This window comes from Leiobunum rupestre, chromosome 5 (genome assembly GCF_980474605.1).
Source record: "Leiobunum rupestre chromosome 5, qqLeiRupe1.1.hap1, whole genome shotgun sequence".
NCBI classification, from domain to species: domain Eukaryota; kingdom Metazoa; phylum Arthropoda; class Arachnida; order Opiliones; family Sclerosomatidae; genus Leiobunum; species Leiobunum rupestre.
In genome coordinates this window covers 41,645,092-41,666,468 of record NC_143388.1, presented here as the reverse complement: position 1 = coordinate 41,666,468, position 21,377 = coordinate 41,645,092, and the positions used below count along the sequence as shown (strand labels likewise).

General features: G+C 32.3%; 2 protein-coding genes across 3 annotated transcripts in view; both read left to right on the top strand.

The window, feature by feature from the left end:
* Positions 1–21,377, top strand: part of LOC149944531 (oxysterol-binding protein-related protein 1-like) — a 273,668-nt gene that overhangs the window by 72,458 nt on the left and 179,833 nt on the right. The window lies entirely within an intron of this gene.
* Positions 7,537–8,238, top strand: LOC149944533 (death-associated inhibitor of apoptosis 2-like). 2 transcript variants are annotated; one of them, XM_090175950.1, is made up of 2 exons: positions 7,537–7,616; positions 7,817–8,238. In XM_090175950.1, the coding sequence occupies exon 2, from the start codon at positions 7,824–7,826 to the stop codon at positions 8,187–8,189; it is 366 nt and encodes a 121-aa protein (XP_090032076.1). In that variant the 5' UTR covers positions 7,537–7,616; positions 7,817–7,823; the 3' UTR covers positions 8,190–8,238. The 2 variants fall into 2 exon arrangements, with proteins under 2 accessions (XP_090032076.1, XP_090032077.1); XM_090175951.1 differs by having other exon boundaries at positions 7,542–7,612.

Below are 21,377 nucleotides of genomic sequence, written 5' to 3'. Positions count from 1 at the left end.
TGTACGTTTACATTTATGGGTTCTTAATCTATAGCTACGTATTCGTTTCTCGCAACTTGGACACTGAATATATTTGTTTCGACCCATTTTGAATATATTCAAAGGAGACAAACACGTACGTTTTACTCGAACCGAGTTTACTCATAAACTGTTATCGATTTTTGTGGGATCTCCGTATATAAAGTATAAAATGTGGGTTCTGAGGGTAGAAATAATATCAGCCCTATTTTGATTTTCTTCCAAATTAAGTGTTTCAGATAACGTTTACTTATTCAACACCTTCATTCCATTTTTTTTACATTAATTTGATATAACCTTGTATCTTCCAACAATTCAGTTTTATGCTATGTACAACTCCCTTATTCATTACATCATTCCAAATTTAGCCTAATTCATACACTGGCGTTGATCTTCTGAAATGGATATTCCAATAAAAACCTTTTCTTATATCATCGCTTCTAATTAATCTGAATGTTGTCAATATAAAAAACATCATATGCTTTATTTAAATATAAAGAATAAACACTGGTTAGGTTAAGGTTAGAGTGAAATGGAATAATTAAGTAAATAAGCATAAATTTTAGATCGCCTTTCCTCCAAAATATCTAATAGCTCTAGTACATTCTCGATAAATATACAAGTTCTTGTGAATAAGAGACGTTTTTTATCAAATAATCATAGACTAAAAACTTTGCTCAACGAAAAACTAAATAACGATAAATAATGTACAATTAATTTATTAAATAACGAGAAAATGTCTTATGGTAATAAAAAAAAAATAAAACAAGCGATTAATTAAAAGTAAATTATTATCAATTTGATGATTGTTTAAGGATATCGATTATGATCAATGTTTGTACTACAGTGTTCATATCCGAAATGAAGTTAAATGAAATAATTTCGTAAACAAGCATAAATGTTAGATCGCCCTTCCTCCAAAATGTCCAATAGAGCTAGTACATTCTCGATAAATATACATGTTCTTGGAGGAATAAGAGACGTTTTTTTTCAAAGTAAGCCAAGTTTAAAGCTTATTGTCATTGGTTCCATAACAAAAACCACATTATAACGTAATAATGGTTACCTCTATCTGTAAACTTATCAAGATAAGAAATGGCATATAACTAGATAATTATGTATTAATTTTTTAATTAGTTAAGAATCATTAATTTTAGTTGGTCTATATTTATTATGCAATAATAAAATATATTTATTTATTTTTCAAATTATTAAGGATATATTTAATCATAGACTAATGTTGACTTATAACCCTAACTTAATAATTTAAGCAATTCTTTCTCTCTCTCTCTCTCTCTCTCTCTCTCTCTCTCTCTTAAAGAAATCTTATTGTAATAAGCTTAAAAATTTAGGAATAAACTTATATTATAGGATGAAGAAAAGTCAATAGACATTTATTTGTAAATTATTCGCAATTTTATTTATTTATTTATTTATAAAACGAACTACAGTTCGGTCTCTGGGAGGCTTAGGGTAATGACAGTATCCCATGAAATCGAACTCCACGCACTCCTCCTGTCGTCGGCTGCTCTTTAACCCTCTTCTTCCACAGTACGTACAACGAAGATGGGGCGGGAAATCCGTTATCAGATGCCCGGGGATGTGTTTGGAATAGACATTACCATGACGAAAAATTACACTCCTTTGATAATGCTAGCACTCTCTGCCCCAGCAAAGGAAGAGTCCTCCGCCTCTTACAGTCAATTCTTCTGTACATTCGTCACAATGAAAGCAAATCATAGATTCAGTTGTCGTACCGACGTACTCTTCTCCGGATGCCAATTTTATGGAAATATGGTCCATTTACTATACAAATAGAAAAAATAAAATATAGAAAAAAGGCAAATTTTACATATATGGAAATATGGTCCATTTACTATACAAATAGAAAAAAGGCAAATTTTACATAAATTAATTCAAATTTAAATTCATGGTATTAATTTTTAATTCTACCATAAATTATACTGCCAAGAAAAAAGAGAGATAAAAGTATATTTACCAAGTTTTGTTTCTACGTTTCTAGAGAGACTAGAAGAATGAATAAATTTGGAGAGCAGTATCGGTTTTTATACTAATTCATAAACACATTTCATAACTTGAGAAATATATTTAAAAAAAGTTTCCAATCATCTCAACACCAATTTTATAAATAAAAACATTCACAAAAACATCTCTTCTCCTGTTTTATTTATAAAATTGGTGTTGAGATGATTGGAAACTTTTTTTAAATATATTTCTCAAGTTATGAAATGTGTTTATGAATTAGTATAAAAACCGATACTGCTCTCCAAATTTATTCATTCTTCTAGTCTCTCTAGAAACGTAGAAACAAAACTTGGTAAATATACTTTTATCTCTCTCTTTTTTCTTGGCAGTATAATTTATGGTAGAATTAAAAATTAATACCATGAATTTAAATTTGAATTAATTTATGTAAAATTTGCCTTTTTTCTATTTGTATAGTAAATGGACCATATTTCCATATATGTAAAATTTGCCTTTTTTCTATATTTTATTTTTTCTATTTGTATAGTAAATGGACCATATTTCCATAAAATTGGCATCCGGAGAAGAGTACGTCAGTACGACAACTGAATCTATGATTTGCTTTCATTGTGACGAATGTACAGAAGAATTGACTGTAAGAGGCGGAGGACTCTTCCTTTTCTGGGGCAGAGAGTGCTAGCATTATCAAAGGAGTGTAATTTTTCGTCATGGTAATGTCTATTCCAAACACATCCCCGGGCATCTGATAACGGATTTCCCGCCCCATCTTCGTTGTACGTACTGTGGAAGAAGAGGGTTAAAGAGCAGCCGACGACAGGAGGAGTGCGTGGAGTTCGATTTCATGGGATACTGTCATTACCCTAAGCCTCCCAGAGACCGAACTGTAGTTCGTTTTATAAATAAATAAATAAATAAAATTGCGAATAATTTACAAATAAATGTCTATTGACTTTTCTTCATCCTATAATATAAGTTTATTCCTAAATTTTTAAGCTTATTACAATAAGATTTCTTTAAGAGAGAGAGAGAGAGAGAGAGAGAGAGAGAGAGAGAAAGAATTGCTTAAATTATTAAGTTAGGGTTATAAGTCAACATTAGTCTATGATTAAATATATCCTTAATAATTTGAAAAATAAATAAATATATTTTATTATTGCATAATAAATATAGACCAACTAAAATTAATGATTCTTAACTAATTAAAAAATTAATACATAATTATCTAGTTATATGCCATTTCTTATCTTGATAAGTTTACAGATAGAGGTAACCATTATTACGTTATAATGTGGTTTTTGTTATGGAACCAATGACAATAAGCTTTAAACTTGGTTTACTTTGAAAAAAAAACGTCTCTTATTCCTCCAAGAACATGTATATTTATCGAGAATGTACTAGCTCTATTGGACATTTTGGAGGAAGGGCGATCTAACATTTATGCTTGTTTACGAAATTATTTCATTTAACTTCATTTCGGATATGAACACTGTAGTACAAACATTGATCATAATCGATATCCTTAAACAATCATCAAATTGATAATAATTTACTTTTAATTAATCGCTTGTTTTATTTTTTTTTATTACCATAAGACATTTTCTCGTTATTTAATAAATTAATTGTACATTATTTATCGTTATTTAGTTTTTCGTTGAGCAAAGTTTTTAGTCTATGATTATTTGATAAAAAACGTCTCTTATTCACAAGAACTTGTATATTTATCGAGAATGTACTAGAGCTATTAGATATTTTGGAGGAAAGGCGATCTAAAATTTATGCTTATTTACTTAATTATTCCATTTCACTCTAACCTTAACCTAACCAGTGTTTATTCTTTATATTTAAATAAAGCATATGATGTTTTTTATATTGACAACATTCAGATTAATTAGAAGCGATGATATAAGAAAAGGTTTTTATTGGAATATCCATTTCAGAAGATCAACGCCAGTGTATGAATTAGGCTAAATTTGGAATGATGTAATGAATAAGGGAATTGTACATAGCATAAAACTGAATTGTTGGAAGATACAAGGTTATATCAAATTAATGTAAAAAAAATGGAATGAAGGTGTTGAATAAGTAAACGTTATCTGAAACACTTAATTTGGAAGAAAATCAAAATAGGGCTGATATTATTTCTACCCTCAGAACCCACATTTTATACTTTATATACGGAGATCCCACAAAAATCGATAACAGTTTATGAGTAAACTCGGTTCGAGTAAAACGTACGTGTTTGTCTCCTTTGAATATATTCAAAATGGGTCGAAACAAATATATTCAGTGTCCAAGTTGCGAGAAACGAATACGTAGCTATAGATTAAGAACCCATAAATGTAAACGTACATCGTGTACAACGTGCAATAAATCGTTTAAATCACAACTGAGTCGACATATTAGACGTTGCAGTATAAGCCCACACAAAGTAAACTTAGGCAAAGTAGAAGCGGAAATTGATAAACAACGAATCCGCGCAGAAGCCGTTGCTCGATCTGGACTACCATCGCATCTCTTTGGAAATTTGACAAGTGCTTGGGTGGAACAAATGAAAACCCCTAAACGAATAAACAAAGATATAGAACTTAGACCATGGCAAAAAAGTTTATTGGAACATTTAATTCTCTCAGACAGAAAAATAATATTTGTAATAGGAAAAGATGGAAATGAAGGAAAATCGTGGATGTTAAATTACTTGAAATCCCGTAAGCCCAATTTTGTACATTGTCAGCAAGTGACAGTTTCGGGGAGTGAAATGCTTTTTCAATTGAAAAAAGTTTGCTCTGGTGTGAACCACTTTTTCTTTAACACCTTGAGAAGTACAAAAATATGCGACGAACACTTGGCAGTATTTGAAAGTTTAAAAGATGGTGAAATTGTTAGTACGAAATATAATTGTGTGAGTATAAATATTAGTACTCCAAATGTAGTTTGTGTTTTTGGAAATTATATGCCTGAATCTTCCGGTTTAAGTTCTGATAGAATTGTACGATTTTATATAAAAAATAATTATTTATGTAAATATTAATTATGAAATATGTATAGTAGAAATGTTTATATAAAATTTGCATAATTGAGGACGTGTGAATATATAAAAATAGTAAACTTAAGGTTGTTTTTGTTTAATTCCCGATTTTTTTTAGGTATATGTTCATATTATAGCCGTCCTCAGGTTATCTATATAAAAACAAATGGTTGTATAAAAAAAAATGATAAGAAAGAATAATAAAATTGTTGATTTAAAACAGAATGTTTGAGTTTTCTTAAATTTATAACATATACATTTCTACATGGTTTTATTTCATTGTAATAAAGTCTCTAACACTTATGAATAGATAATTGTATAATTGATTTACACATTATTAGAGTTAGAAATTTAGTCTTAGCAATTTACACTTTGCCTGTTTCTTAGGCCCGAGGTTTGCTTTTAAAACATCAATGCAATTAAGTTAAAAATATAAACACAATACAACTAATTTAATTATTTTTAACTGAATTGAAAACCTTGATATATTTTTTTTTAAAAACTGTGTTTTATGTTATACAATTTCAAATGCAGGTATTGTGTACAGTACAGTACAAATGCATAATTTAATGAAGCAATTCTAATTTTAATACTTATATTTAATGAAATAGGAAAAATCTATTTCTAAAACCCTATTTTGTAACTCAAAAGGAACTTAAAGAAACTGGAAGAGTTTCACATGGAATTGGGATTAGTGAGCAGCCATTATCACGTTACAATATGGTTTTTGTTATGGAACCAATGACAATAAGCTTTAAACTTGGCTTACTTTGATAAAAAACGTCTCTTATTCCCCCAAGAACATGTATATTTATCGAGAATGTACTAGCTCTATTGGACATTTTGGAGGAAGGGCTAACTAAAATCTATGCTTGTTTTACGAAATTAATTAGCGTATTTTAAAAAAAAAAAAACCATGTATTCTTAACAAATGCATTCATGTTAGGATATGATTTATGGAAAATGTACTTTCATGGGTTAGGGTTAGAAATTTAGTCTTAACTATTTACACTTTACAGGTTTTTTAGGTCTAGCTTTAATTTTTTACGTATTGGAAAATGTATTTCAGCGTATTCTTATAAAAAAAAAACAGTAAGCATCGAATATATTTCCGAATTAATTAATATTTTCATACAATAAACTATAAATTGGCTTATCTTTGATAAAAAAAAACCGTCTCTTATTCCCAAGAACTGGTTTATTTTTCGAGAATGTGCTAGTGCGATTAGATCTAATGGTAGTAAGACGCCCTAACATTTATGCATAGGGGCTCGTGACGTACCGATTCTCACGTGACTTGTTCATTTTTCCGAGCGAGCGCGCGCGTACCATTGATAAGATAGCTGAACTTTGTTTTATTTGACGATACAATCGGAAAGGTTTGTGTAGAAATTCTGTCTTGTCCCATGTTACATTTTCAGCCTTTTGGAGCGTTCATTGTACATACAAAGTAAGAATTTTTCATGAATATTTATTGTATTAGACAGTATTTGAACTTTAAGGCATATTATACTTAGTATATCAAATTTAGGCTTACCAGGTAGGAATCTGAATTAGAGTTAAAAATTAAATTTAGTATTTTGCTTTTTTTTTTAGGCCAAGATTAGCGTAGAAAGTAATTTACTATTTTGTTTTTGTTGTAGAGTATATATTTTAGACAATTAAGTTATTGAAAAAGCGTTTAAAATGAGAATGGTATTTTGAAAACGTTTCTACCGTAAAATTGTAACTTTTTTCACTGTAGTTCGCAAAATGGTATTAATAGTATACTAAAAGTTTTCGTTATCTCAATAAAGAGTCTTAGCATTGGGAATAGTCATTGAAGGTCACGCTGAAAAGTAAGTTATAATAATAATAATAATAATCAGCTAGGCTATTTTATTATATTTAAAATGAAATTTTTAGGCATTCTTTTATATATATATATATTGGAAATGTATTAGACAGAAATTAGGCCTAGTAGGGGTAAGATTAGCGTAGAAATTAAGTTACTATCACGTGACTCGTTCATTTTTCTGTGCACGCGCACGTTTAATAAGATAACTGAACTTTGAGCAATGGATTTTTTTCCACCGGCACTTAAGATATGCCGTCAGTGTAGTCATGGGATTTTTCACTCTTAATAAATACTTTAAAATGTAAAAATAAGACTCGTTATTGAAAAAAACATAACACTTAGCCATTTTTTAGCAATCTTCTACGTAACTCAATTTTCCAAGAGGATTGTTTTCCGTAAACATTTTCAAGTGAGAGCTCGATTTTGATATCGTCAACGTGGTATTTCCAAAACTCTCCTTCGAGTAGCAAAGGGTTTTTTCCAAATACTCAAGTGGGTTAATATGTGTCGTCAATCATTAGAGGCAGTTTAAACTGTCAGAGAGAGACAGCCAATAGAATTTGAGGGTTATTTGAAGTTTAGATCACGTGATGAATTATTCTCAACAAGATAGGAATAAATTAATTTTCCATGCGTCATTTCTCTACGGCGCATTGACGAGTAAAGACCTGCTGACGGATCGCTCAGTCTTTTCTACAGCTCGACAATGGATTTCTACCCGTAAAGTAAGTAAATAACTATTTTTTTCTTTGTAATAGACTATATTTTTAGACATATTTAAAACAATTTGCATATTGAAAAAAGCGTTTATATTGAGAATTTTAGCGTAGAAATTAAACCATATTGATAAAATTAGGTTTAGTAGACTTAGGGGTAAATGTAGGCTTAGAGAATGTATCATTTGAAACTATAGAACGTATTTGGTCTAGATCAGCTATGGACATCGAAGTGTATCGACTTGAAACTTTTCGTCACTGGAAAAATCCCCACGTTACTAAGGAGCAACTAGCGAAGGCTGGATTCTACTATATTCAGCGGGGCGATGAAGTACGATGTTACAAGTGCCACGGCGTATTAGAAGGATGGGAATCAGGAGACGTACCAGAATGGGAACATGCCAGATTCTTTCCACACTGTCCGTCGAGGGATAATTCACCATCGGAAAAAAAGTACATCTCGCTAGAATGGGACATTCCACCGACGCCAAAAGCAACTACGGTCGCTGACAAATACATCTCACCTGTACCTGAAGAAGAAGAAGAAGACGATACTGCTGCTAAACACTACAAATACGTGAGTTAGAACTTTTAATTAAATTAAGTTGCAGGAGATCGTTTCACCCCATTTAAATGCCTGTAAACTTAACTACTTTAATTTGTTTTAATTGTGTAATGTACAAGATAACCATCTAATGGAATATCTGATAGTACCTACCAACATGTAAAACAAAGTTCTAAAATAAAAAATTAAATGTAAATAACTTGTTTTTATTGCCTAGAGATTAGAAAATTAAGGAGTTCTGAAGCGATAAGCAAACGGGTAAAAATCTAATCTCCAGATATCTGCGCGAGGAAAACTAATTTTGGAGAATGGGGATGGGGGAAAGCAGGGATGTACCCAAAAATGGACCAAAATGGACCAAATGTACCCCAAAAACGACCAAAGTCACCATTTTCGGCCCTATGTACCCCATTTCGGACCAAATGTACCCCAAACTGGACCTTTTAGCTTTATTGTAATGTTAAACTCCCATAGAGATTCCCCTAAAAAGAATAATAAACTGGCGGTCCAATTTTGGGTACATTAATTATTTCGGAGAGATAAAACTAATTCTGGCAAACTGCTGCGATTTATAGCGAATGGGGAAAAAGCCAATTTCTAGCGATTGGGTTCGATAGTATGAGAGATAACAATTATGGTTGTTTTTATTGCCTAGAGATGGGGGAAAGCAACTGGTGATTAGAAGGGGTGAAAGCAATGGGGGAAAGGAGCTGGTGAACGAGAGATAAAGTATCCAGTGAATGGGGTTTGGGGGAAAGCAACCGGTGAACGGGGGAATCTGGTGATTAGAAATTCTGGTGATTGGAAATTCTGGTGATTAGAAATTCTGGTGATTGGAAATTCTGGTGATTGAGATGGGGGAGAGGCGCGGGTGGGGGAGGAACGGGAGAGGCGCAGAAATTCTGGTGATTAGAAATTCTGGTGATTGAGATGGGGGCGCGGGTGGGGGAGGAACGGGATAGGCGCGGGTGAACGGCTGGAGCCAAGCTCTTTGTGTCTATCCGGTGATTGAGAATTTCATTCTCAATCACCGGATAGACATCCCCCTCTCTATTGGTACCTAAATTGGTAATGTGTTATTTATATAAAAACCTATTATTTCACTACTATAGTAGTGAAATAAATATACTGAGTATCTAGAGATATCTTCGTATAATATTCTGACCACTTTTGACTTATAAGTTCTAGAAAAAAAGGTAGAGTTTTTTGTGGCAATCATTTTGTTAATAGCATCAGGAAATCTTGGGATAACCTATGGTCAAGGTACTCCAGTGTTTCCAGTATTGAAGCTAACATTTTGTGGCGCAGAACTAGTTTGAAATTGAGATGAAGTAAAGTTATACAAACTACAATTAATTTACTGCCAAGTTTGAAACCACCATAGGTATGTTTATTTTTAATTGAAAATACCTTTCTGAATTTCTCCGTTCAGATAAATCAACACTTGAATTTGATGCCTCACATTGTTTTTCTACTGGTTTTTCATTATCCTTTAGAATAAGGTTAAGTTTTGCTCTATTAGGAGGCAATCCGCCACTAAAGTCTGATCCATCCAATCATCAAATCCGCTATCAAAAACTTGAACTATTTGAATTTCGATATTTGGAAAAAGACATTCAAGTTTTTTTTATAAAATCGTCTTTGCAAGTCCCTTCCTTAAAAGAAGAATAAGTATTAAAAACCATATTTTAGACAGATATCCCCACTTCTTTATAAACTAAGCTTAAGTCTATCGGGTTAGTTTTTGATTTTCTCTGCGCAATATTCTGTCTGTGATATTGTTAATTTGAACTGTTACATCACAATTATGATGGCGTATAAAAAACTTAATTATGAAACAACAGCTGCAAATTTGTAGTGATAATTCTTCCAGCACAATCCCGCAAAAGGATCAACGCAACTACAATCACCTACATAACTTTCTTCTACAGTTTTTATAATGTAGGTCTGGTCGTAAAAACAAATGATTTACCAAATTATTGAGGCTTATATGTGAAGATTCCGATGACATAATTTTGAATTAAAGTGGTTTTCTTAAATACTGCTTACCATTTAGCCTGGGTGGAAGAAAGACGCGAGTCTAAGTAAAGTGTTACCAACAATTCCACACCAGACATTAAGGCTAAATTGCTGTTGGTGTGATCTAACAGTTGTCGCGTGAGGGTTTCTTTGACTGCACTGATTGATAATGCTGTCACGAAAAAAATAGTCTTCATCAGTCTTTAGGATTATAGGTGGAAACTGTGGTTTTTCAGCGACTCTGTCCACAACCACTGGCAAATATCAACTCGCCAAGGATAGTCTGCTTCGTTCAGAGACTGGACCTTTTGCCAATAGTAACGGGGGTACTGGTGACCATTAAGTATTCGCCCCACTATGATGTGATTGACCCTCAAACTGCCTGCCCACTTGCCGTATACGTTTTAAGAGATCATTGTCGAAAATGGGAAGCTCCTACGTATTTTTAATTATTGACTCTTTATTTATTTTGCAATAAATTGAAGTAAATACTATTTTCGGTAGATTAAAAGCGACGAAGAAATGATTATAAGAAAATTGCTAGTTTAAAAGGCGAGGAATAATTACTTGTTCTTCGACGTCTTCTGGAACGTCCAGCATCCTTTCACGATTACTTGCTCGTTGAATATGACCACGCTCTCGTAAACGTCTATCAACGGCTTCGAACGTGCGTTTATATGGTAATCGTCTATCGGGGAATTGCTCTTGGTGTAACCGCCTCGCTTCTTAAAGATAACCGTGGGCCTGTCCGTACATCAAATGAATATCCGAGTACTCAGAGTTAGTGAAACTCACCATATCTGGTATCATTTTGACGCCAAGAAATGGTTTTTCGAAGCAGCACGTTATTTTATACTTGAAAATCAATCATTCTGTTTCTGAAAGTTCAGAGTCTAAAAGAATGACTGGCGTTTGGATAATGCCCCCTGGTTTATTGTTAATTCTATCCTAAATAATTTTTTACAAGTAGATTTAAATTACTCTTCTTCGTCACTTTTTTATGAACTTAAATGAACGTAAAACGTCCAATATTTAAATAATTACAATTTTTAATGGTGATCTCAGAAAAAATACCCGTTAAGATATGACGAATAATACGTGACCAACAAGTTTTCCGTGGGTTTATACTGAATATTCACAAATATTTAACCACCAGTGGAGCAATGTAGTCGTGCTGTTAGTAACCATTTATTTGGAACTTTCATTCTTCCTCTTGTGTTTGGTTAATTCAAGAAGCGCATGTGTTAATTGTACGATGGAGCGCCACCACATAGTAGCTGAGAACAGCACCACGTTGATGCGACGTTTCCTGTGAGGTGTATTGGTCGAGGGGTCACTGTTGCGTGGTTCTCGCGATATCCCGACTTTTATCCCTGAGGACACATCAAAGACTTGGTTCGCAACAGTGATGACCTACAGCAAAGAATAATCGTTGCATGTGAATCTATCCGTAACACGCCTGGAATCTTCAAATGGGTTCAAGAATCATTTGTATATAAATTTTAATGTATTAATTATACCAAATTATAAATCATTTATATTACTTTTCATTTGTCGAAATAATTAATTTTTAAATAAAATGAGTTTCCAAAATTAAAATTTATGGTTTTTAATTATTTAAAGATACATAAAATTAAAGAGATAAATTTTCATAAATGAATTATATAAATTTAAATAAACATATATATTACTTATTATTGGTCCTAGTTATTTGTTAAGTAACATGAATGTAATATTTTAGATTTTTTATTATAATAATATACATTTTAATTATTTAAATTTATTTTTAATTTTTTAAATATACATTTTTATTTAAGTTTTTTGATAATGTTCAATTAGCAAATAAAATTAATATTTAATAGAAATAATCATCGTAGAAAAGTTTCTATTCTTTTGAAATTAATTTCCTTTGGATTCGCCAAATAGATCACTGCGCGCCTACTGCTAATGTTTGTCACCGCCGTGTAGGTAATAGCTGGAGGACAAATGCCGAACAAGCGCAGCCTCTTGCGAAAAGCCCCCAACGATGATGAGCCGCCATCAGCCGAGCAGCCCCCTCCAAAAGTCCCCGCTACTACATAACCTCGTAAAATTAAACAAACTTTTTTGAGTTAATATAAGTGATTTATGGTAAAATTTTAATATTTCTGAATCCCACCGTATTAATACATATTTAAGGCCGAACTTCTAATTGGGAATAACAGGCACATAAATCTTGTGGTTATCGCGTGTCAGTTGGGAAAAACACCAAGTGTTTTCAGTAATTTAATAAAATTAGACTGGTTTAGCATGTGCGAAAGTGATCGTATCTTGTCTGCGAAGAATAAGAACATTAATTTTCTACGATTATAACGTATATAGCTTCAGGTTCACCCATTCATATTTCTCAATAAACTTGTATACAAAATACCATAGTTATTCTGGAAAATAAATGTCACTTTGGACATTGATGCCTGGATAAGCCGGATTTATTTGTCTTGTTTAGTCGATATAAAGCGAGATCCACATCGTTAATTTTCATACCAGGAACGTATTCTTGTTCGATATTTAGCAATTTACCGAAAAGATGCTTGTGAGTAAATTTATTTTCCATCTTTAAGGGGCTTTCCCAAATAACGTTACGTAAAAAAATGAGAGGGGGTGTTTCTAAGCGTTACTTAATGTGACAAAAGGCGTATCAGTCACTTTAATGTTATTATAATAATAATATTAATAATATATAATAATATAATTAATACAAATTATTTTAATTACAGTATTTTCTCTTTTAGATTCCTAGATATACAAAAATACATATGTGGGTTTAAATTTTATAATTATAAGTTCATAGTGTTATTATTATTGAGGAGTTTTAAGTTATTGTAACGGAATTTATGGGGCAATATTGTTCATAATATTTTTTCGCATTGGCCATTAAAATAACCAAAATTGTAATATATAGATAGAAGTGTATTGAGTTAATTTTCATTTATAGATTTCCAATAAATAAAAAGAGAAATTTACCATAAATGGCTATAGTAACACTTATATTTGGGCTTCAACATAAAACGTAATATGAATGGTACGAAAAATATCTACGCAAGTAGAGATTAACTAAATATGAACCATTTTTTCCAAGATGGCCCCCAAAACACCCCCAAAATATTTTCCAAAAACCAATTTTTTGTCCTTGCAAAAAAACATATTTTTGTTTTCAATCTCAAATTTCACCTTGAAGATGATCCTTGACCTCGACGCCTGACCCCTGTCCACCACCCTAAGCCTCGGTCTATCACCCCAACAAGTTGGGACACGATCGGACAAGCTCGACCCGAGATATCGGCGGTAATATATAACCCCCCGATTACGTCAACTTATTTACTTTTGGTGTCACTTTTTTATTTTTTTCGTTTTTTTCGCCATTTAAAATGCTAACTAGTTTTTTGCGAGATGGGGAAACGAATTCGCGGCCTTCGTTTTATATCCTTGGCAACTTTTGGCCCCACCCAAAATACTTTAAACAACTAATAAACGAATCTAAAATGTCGATAAAAAACTATTTCTATAAATGATAATTCTTTTGACATTTAAAAGTCAAAGGATATGTGTAAGCGTAAGACGTCTCAAAAGTCGAGCTCTTTAAAGGTTAAAAAAATGAAGTTATTTATGGGGAAACCAGAAATTAAATGCAAATCTCCTACCGAGAACCCTTGTTATTATGATGAGCCATGTCGCAAACACGCGTTTGATTTTATAAATAGTTTTAAATTTAGTGTTAAATGCTGGGTTTGTCAAGCATTATTTCTGGAACGAAGAGTTTTTAAGATGCATCTGATGAATCATTTGACATCTAGTTTTTCTAATAAAACACTTCTTAATATTGATGTTTGCGATTGTCTTCATTCAAATCAACCGAATTACACAAGCGAAGAAGAAATATTAGACGACCAAATTATTGATTATTTGAACGAGTTTAACGTAAAAAATCAAGAATGGCTCGACGGGTTTGTTAATGATAATGGAACTCCAAAGAAAATTCATCGTAAAAAAAAGACAATTGCTATTAAGTCCGAAGAAACTTTAAATTCAACAATGAAATCAAATGTTGTATTTCCACCAGACTTTGTCATGCCATCTGATGAGCAGATGGAAGCTATTATCTTTTTTCAAGAATATTGTAAAAATAATCAAATTTTAACTCTTAATCAAGTTGAAACGCCCATTGAGGTTTTGGAAAATCTTGAACAAACTTGTCAAATGATTGAAAATATGTGAATAAAGCTGTTTTTCTAATAAACATATTGTTCTTATTTTTCCTACGTAAAAATAGATATTTTTACTCTTTCGTGTTAAGGTTTAGCGTGGTAGATCGGTAGGGTTGCAGGATGTATACAAATAGTCTCAAGTTCAACTCCCAATACTTTCGATCTATCACGCTAAATCTTTTATTAATATAAAACGAGATGTCGCCCAACTAAAACTGTCATTATAAAGATGTCAAGTTTCGTAGTATTTCTACCTTCGAACGCATCACCCGATATTTACCCGAAAAATACACCTTCTGCCTTTAAAGTACAGTTATCAAAACCTTTAAATTTTAATAATGAAAAATGGGTTTGTGCATTAGCAGAGATAATTCTTCCTGAAACTTATTCAAATATAACAAAGGAGTATTCGCATTTCCAAGTAGGGCACGTGTCAGATGCTATTTCACCCGAAGAAAATCAATGGGATTATATTAAAATTGAAATTCCACCCAAACGTTACGAGGGTGATCTAGACCGAAATAAGAATACTATTCCAACATCTCTTCAAAATAATATACTTAACGAGTTTGCTAAAGCTATTGAGGCCAATCAAACACTTAAAGGAAAAATACATATGAATACGGTAAAAGTAGATAAAAACGAAGATAGTTCAAAATTAAAAATACAGTTACAAAAAGATGTGCAAGTAAGAATACCTCAAGCATCGCCCCTAGCTTCTGTTTTGGAATTTCGAGAAAATGATTTTGTCGACAGTGATTATCTTTCTAATTATCCACTCTCGAATCATGCCAAAACTATTTCTTTAACTTACGCAACAAATTTTATAGAAGTACGAATTAAAAAAGTGTTAATTGTGAATAAATATCAACAAAAATATTTACCACGACAAACTCCCGTGGAAGAAATCCAATCACAACCCAGGAGGAAAAAACAGAAAATTAACAAGAAACCGAAACTAAAGCTAGAAGTGACACAAGAAGAAATACCAAAACTTGAACCAAAACCAAATTTAGAAGAAAAGCCAAATTTGAAACCAGAAGAAAATCTAAACACCATTTTACCAACAGACCCTTTAATTCCAAATATTAATGGAGACGTCAACCAACCAGAAGTTTTAAATCCTTCCGAAGAAAATAATTTACCAAGATCTCTTCCAATAGCACTTAATCTACCGTCTCAACCTGTTATTAAACAAATACAATGGAATAATTACGCGATTGTGTTTTAGGCGGGCAGATATGAGGGAGAAAGACAATATAATAATGAAATTTAACCATTTACATTACACTTAATTATACGCGATTTATTAGAACGATGTAAACCGAGACAGTTTGATGGATTAGAAACCGCGAAATCGTCCGATGATGAAGATAATTTATATTTTAATTTAGAAATACCGGTAGGGATGGAAATTAAATTTCAAAATCCATTAGCAGATCTTTTTAAAATTCCACCAGACACTTATTTTACGGGTATTCAAAAATTTGGACCGTTAAATAATTTAAATAATATTACTTTTAGTTCGCGCAACAATTTTATCGACATACGTATTGAGACTACAAAAATACCGCAATTTGAGCAGGAAGATTGGGCTTTCTATTCCGTATCAATCATCCAACCTTTTTTATTTGAAGGTCAGAGATATGATTTTGGAAATATTATCCCATTATCTTTGCATAGGCAATTAAAAAACGAAATTCAACAGGCGACTAACTTCCCCCCTTTGAATCGGTTCGAAATCCATTACGCAATAGAAGAAATAAATCGAGGTCATTACTTAAGAATTTCATTCCCTCAAGACCTACAGGCGGCCTTCACCGGGAGCTTAGCAAATATTTTTAATATAAACGCGCCAGAATTTCAAGATGGTGTAATTAGCAGTCAAAATCCTTTAAAAGTGTATGAGGAAAAATTTATGTCAGATGAGGATTCTATTATAGATTTTAGGTATAATAAAAATATTCCAATTGAACCGCTTAACTGGGATAATGACAGTTATACGTTTGAACGTAATTATTACGAGGCTAATAAGGATTTAAGCGGGAATTTTAAACCGTTATCTCTTCATTTCAAAATTTTAAATGAACTTCAAAAATATTTTGATTCGCATATCTCACTTAAGGCTGGATTTTTTATTTTCAAAGAAAATGGAAAATATTATTTTCAAATAGAGTTAATGAGTGGGTTGGAAATTAAAATATTTGGACCTCTAGCAGACCTCTTACAAATTGAATACAAATAGATTATATCTCCTCAGTTTATAAAAGCAAAGCATTAGACCCTCTTCAAATTAGATTAGAATTAGATAATACGGTTAATTTTATAATTTTTCGAAACGATTTAAACAGAGTTGAGAATAGTCGACGACAAAAACGTGATATTGATTTCCCCAATTACGAACATGGTAAAAATAATAAACTAAATGTTGTAGATAAATTCCATTGTCGAATTCCAAGGGGCGTTTACCACACTATTGAAGATATTTTAATTGCGATGAAACACTCCTTACCACATCAGAGTTGGGCTAAATTCGAGGTTAATTTAAATTCAGATTCGACAGTTTCAAATAAAAGATTGGGCGGAAACAGTTTTTTAACCTTTCCAATAGATAACCCCAAACTCGGGCAAATGTTAGGTTTTTCAAACAATCAAATTGAAAGACCTCTTTTTAACGAAATAGGTATGTACCCCGCAGATCTCAACCACGGAATATCCGGAATTTATGTCTATACAAATATTATACAACCTGTAATTACAGGTCACACTAATACGCCCCTACTGAGAATTATCAAATTAAACGAAAATAAAAATCGAGCACAAGTTGAAAGATTTCATTTTTTAGACTATTTTCCAGTTCTCTACGATCAAATACAAACTATAGAAATTTCTTTAAGGTTGGATTACGGTGAACTCCTGCCATATAAGACAGGAAAGACTATTGTTAAATTAATATTCAAAAGACTGGATTCTTAGTATAAAGTACACTTAAAACAAGCTCATCATGGAAAGATATTATAACCATTATGTACAAACAGGACGCGGATATAACGTATTTCGAGGAAGTCAATATCAAACTGGTCGTGGATTTGGGTCAATTTTTAAAAGTTTAGCAAGATTCGTAACTCCTCTTTTTCGACCCGTAGCTAAATCACTCGGTATCCAAGGTTTGGTTATGGGAAAAGAATAATGGATGATGTTGTTGCAGGTCAAAATTTTAAGGAGTCTTTAAAAAAAAATAGTAAAATTGCTGGAACAATTTAAATAGTCTCGGTGATTCCATATTAAATACACAGGAAGGCTCTGGAGTTCGGAGAGTAAAGAAGCGCAAATCAAAATTACGCAATAATCAAAGAAAACGCAAGAGAACAAAAACCAATTTTCTTGACTAAAGCATTATGCCTCAATTTGAATCTATGTGTTCGGAGTTAGAGATTTTTAACGAACCCTTGGTTAATGGAAATATTGAGGGGAATAAATTTGTAGATTATTTCCCTATAGCTCCCTTGTCTAATGCTACACAGATTGATTTTTCTATCCCCGGGGGAGATTATTATATTGACATGTCAAACTTGATGCTTAAAATTCGAATTCGTGTTAAAAAAGAACAAAACGGGGTTTTAATAGATATACCTGCAGCCGAAAAAAAAGTATCCCTATGTAACCTTCCATTGCATTCTATTTTTAGCCAAATAGACGTATTTATGAATGAGATTTTAGTACAATCTAGCAACAACTGCTACCCATACTTAGCATATTTAGCAACAGTTTTAAATTTTTATAAGGGAGCCAAACAATCTTACAAAACCACCGAGGGCTATTACGAAGACGGGTTTTGCGACCCAGCGCTAGCGTTTGATGATGTTAATAAAGATAAAAAAACAATGGAATTTTAAAAAGAAGTAAAGATATTGCGGGATCGAAACTTTGTGAATATATGGGTAGACTTCATGTAGACTCTTGTAAAATAGACAAATTTCTTTTAAACCAAGTGAATTTAAGAATTCGACTCTTGAAAAATTCCGATGAATTTATAATTATTTCCCATGGAGATGTTAATAAGAAATATAAATTGATTGTCGAAGAGGCCATTCTCACGGCTAAGCATATTCTCGTTAATCCAGATCTCCAGCTGGCACATAATGCGATACTTCATAAACAAAGAGCGTTGTACGATCTAACACAAACTGTTGTTAAAACTCTGACTATCTCAACAGGCGCTAGCGATTTCGTGAAGTCAAATATTTTTTTAGGTAAAATTCCAAATCAGGTTATAATCGGAATGGTAAACAATTCTGCGTACAATGGCGCCAGTCAAGAAAACCCTTTTCAATTTAACCATAATAATATCTCGTTCTTACAACTTTCATTAGATGACCAGAATATACCAGAAACTGCTCTAACTCCAGATTTTAATAAAAACCTCTACACTAGGTCATATTATTCACTATTCTCGGCAATGGATTTAATTGGAAATAACTCTGGTAATTGTATTGATTACGAAAATTATAAAAACGGTAATACATTATTCGCGTTTGATTTAACGTACGATTCTTCGGCAAATTCTAACAATCTCTCAATTCAACGAAATGGTAGTTTACGGATGGTAATGAAGTTTTCTTCCCGCTTAACTAATATTCAAAACATAATTATTATTGGAGAATACGAAAACCGATTTGTCATTAACCAAGAGCGTCAAGTTACGTATATTACGGAATAAAAACAATCAACGAGGGCAAAGATTGTTTAGTTGTTTCGTGAAATCGTAGTGGTAAAGATGTCTCGAACCCAGAGTCTCTCGCCTAAACAAGAAGTATCGGTGATAGGTTATGTCAACCCATCCATCAAAATTTACCGACTAGACACTTGCTCTGAATTTGAACTGAGTTTGTAAGCCTGGCAATCTTTATTCACATTCGAAAAGGAAATAACAGATTTTTTGAAGATCAAGTTGCTAGTTTTCACACCTGGCTTCCTCTTGTAGGTTCAAAGATAAAAATCGACTGTTTCAAGGGACAAAAGGAAAAACTCGTGGATGTACGATCTTGCGCAAGAGAAAAAAAACCATTTGTATCATCTTTTTTATTCAACAAATTATGGTTTTACTCTCAACCAAGCAGGGTGGAAAAGATTAAAGCATTGTAAACATACAATTGATCAGGAGATTAATTTAATTTTGTCAGCAAAAAATATTATGCGTGACATAATTGTACATGAGCTCACGGATAAAATGTTGGAATTTACCGAAAATTGTGAGAATCCACATTGTAAATCTTCGATTACTCACGATGTCTCTTGTAAACTAGGATTTAGCACAAATTTTGAAAATATGATATTTTTAGCAATTCCCCAATTAAATTTTGATCATATTGTTGTTAGATTCCAAAAGGAATTTGGTCTTGACCCCTTAATAGTAGAAAGTCAATTATATTTAGATATTGTTCAAAATGTGTCAAACTTAAAATGTGATTTCATTTATTAAAATAAACACTTTTACTGTCTGTTTTTATTATTACTACACATACATTTAAAGATGGTGGTGTCAAAAACAGACAAACAATTAAGTAAAGTTTATTACGATGTTGAAAACCCACACAGTTATTCTAACAGTGTTACTTTAAGAAAAACTTTTCCCAAAATTTCGGAAAAAGAAATTAAAAATTTTCTCAATAAACAACCAACTTACACACAACACAGAGCTAGGAGATTAAATTTTAAACGTAACAAATTATACGTAACAACTATTGACGAGACATTTATGGCCGATTTATTAGACCTCCCTATTTTACAAACTTTTAATAACAATTACCGTTTTTTGCTCTTAGTTCAGGATATTTTAAGCAAATTCATTTTTATTCATCCAATAAAAAACAAAACCTCGAGCGAGATTGTGAAGGCTTTTAGAGAGATTTTCAAAAAACGGGTACCCCTTAATTTATGTACCGACGCAGGATCAGAATTTCGAAACGCCCCATTTCGCGCTCTCTTAAAGCGTTATAACATCCACCATTACCTCACATACTCCGAGAAAAAGGCCTCTATGATTGAGAGACTCGTTCGTACGGTAAAATCTAAAATTTTTAAAATAATTACCAAGACCGGCGATTTACATTATCTTAATAAACTACCATTAATTGCAAAATCTTATAACGCTCGAAAACATTCTACAACAGGAATCGCCCCTAAAGATGTCAATAAAAACAATGAATCGGCAATTTGAAAAAAAAAACTATGGCAACCTTAGCATGATTGGGAAGCCAACTTTAAAAATTGGGGATAAAATTCGATTAGCCGTTGCAAAATCATCATTTGATAAAGCATACAGGGGAACGTTTACAGCCGAAATATTTGAAATTCATAGAGTAATTACGAGAGATCCCTGTATGTATATTGTGAAAGATTTGACCGGCAATATAATTAAAGGGGCGTTTTACGCTCAAGAAATAGTTAAAATTCAAGTGTAGAGCGCTACAGTCTTTATTCAACATTTTGTTAACCATGGGTTAAGTACACATTCTCCTGGGTCTCGCGATCGTAATATTTGGTGTTAGTGCCACAATAGTGTCATCCGCGATGAAATTTAAAAAAAGAAGTCCCGAATATAGCCTAGACATTGGAGTTTGTGACAAAGCATACGATCTAGGAAGAGACACGTACCTCGTAAAATGTAACTAGACTTTCGACGTGCGACATTTTAAGAAAGAAGACGGAAGTTTGAAGCCATCTATCAGGGGAATCAACTTAACAAAAGATCAATATGAAAAATTATGCATTTTGACAGTGACGTGAAAGATGAACACTAATCATATCCAATATATACTTAAGTGTGACCCCCGCTCGAGAGATAAATTTATCGGAGTGTTTCCCGCTAATAGATTACCAAAAGTTCCAATTAAAAAAATCATATTGTTTCGTAATCAACACCGATCCTGATACGCTTCCAGGG

Excerpts from the sequence above, each read along its gene's own strand:
- LOC149944533 (XM_090175950.1), top strand. The coding sequence starts at position 7,824 with ATGGACATCGAAGTGTATCGACTTGAAACTTTTCGTCACTGGAAAAAT.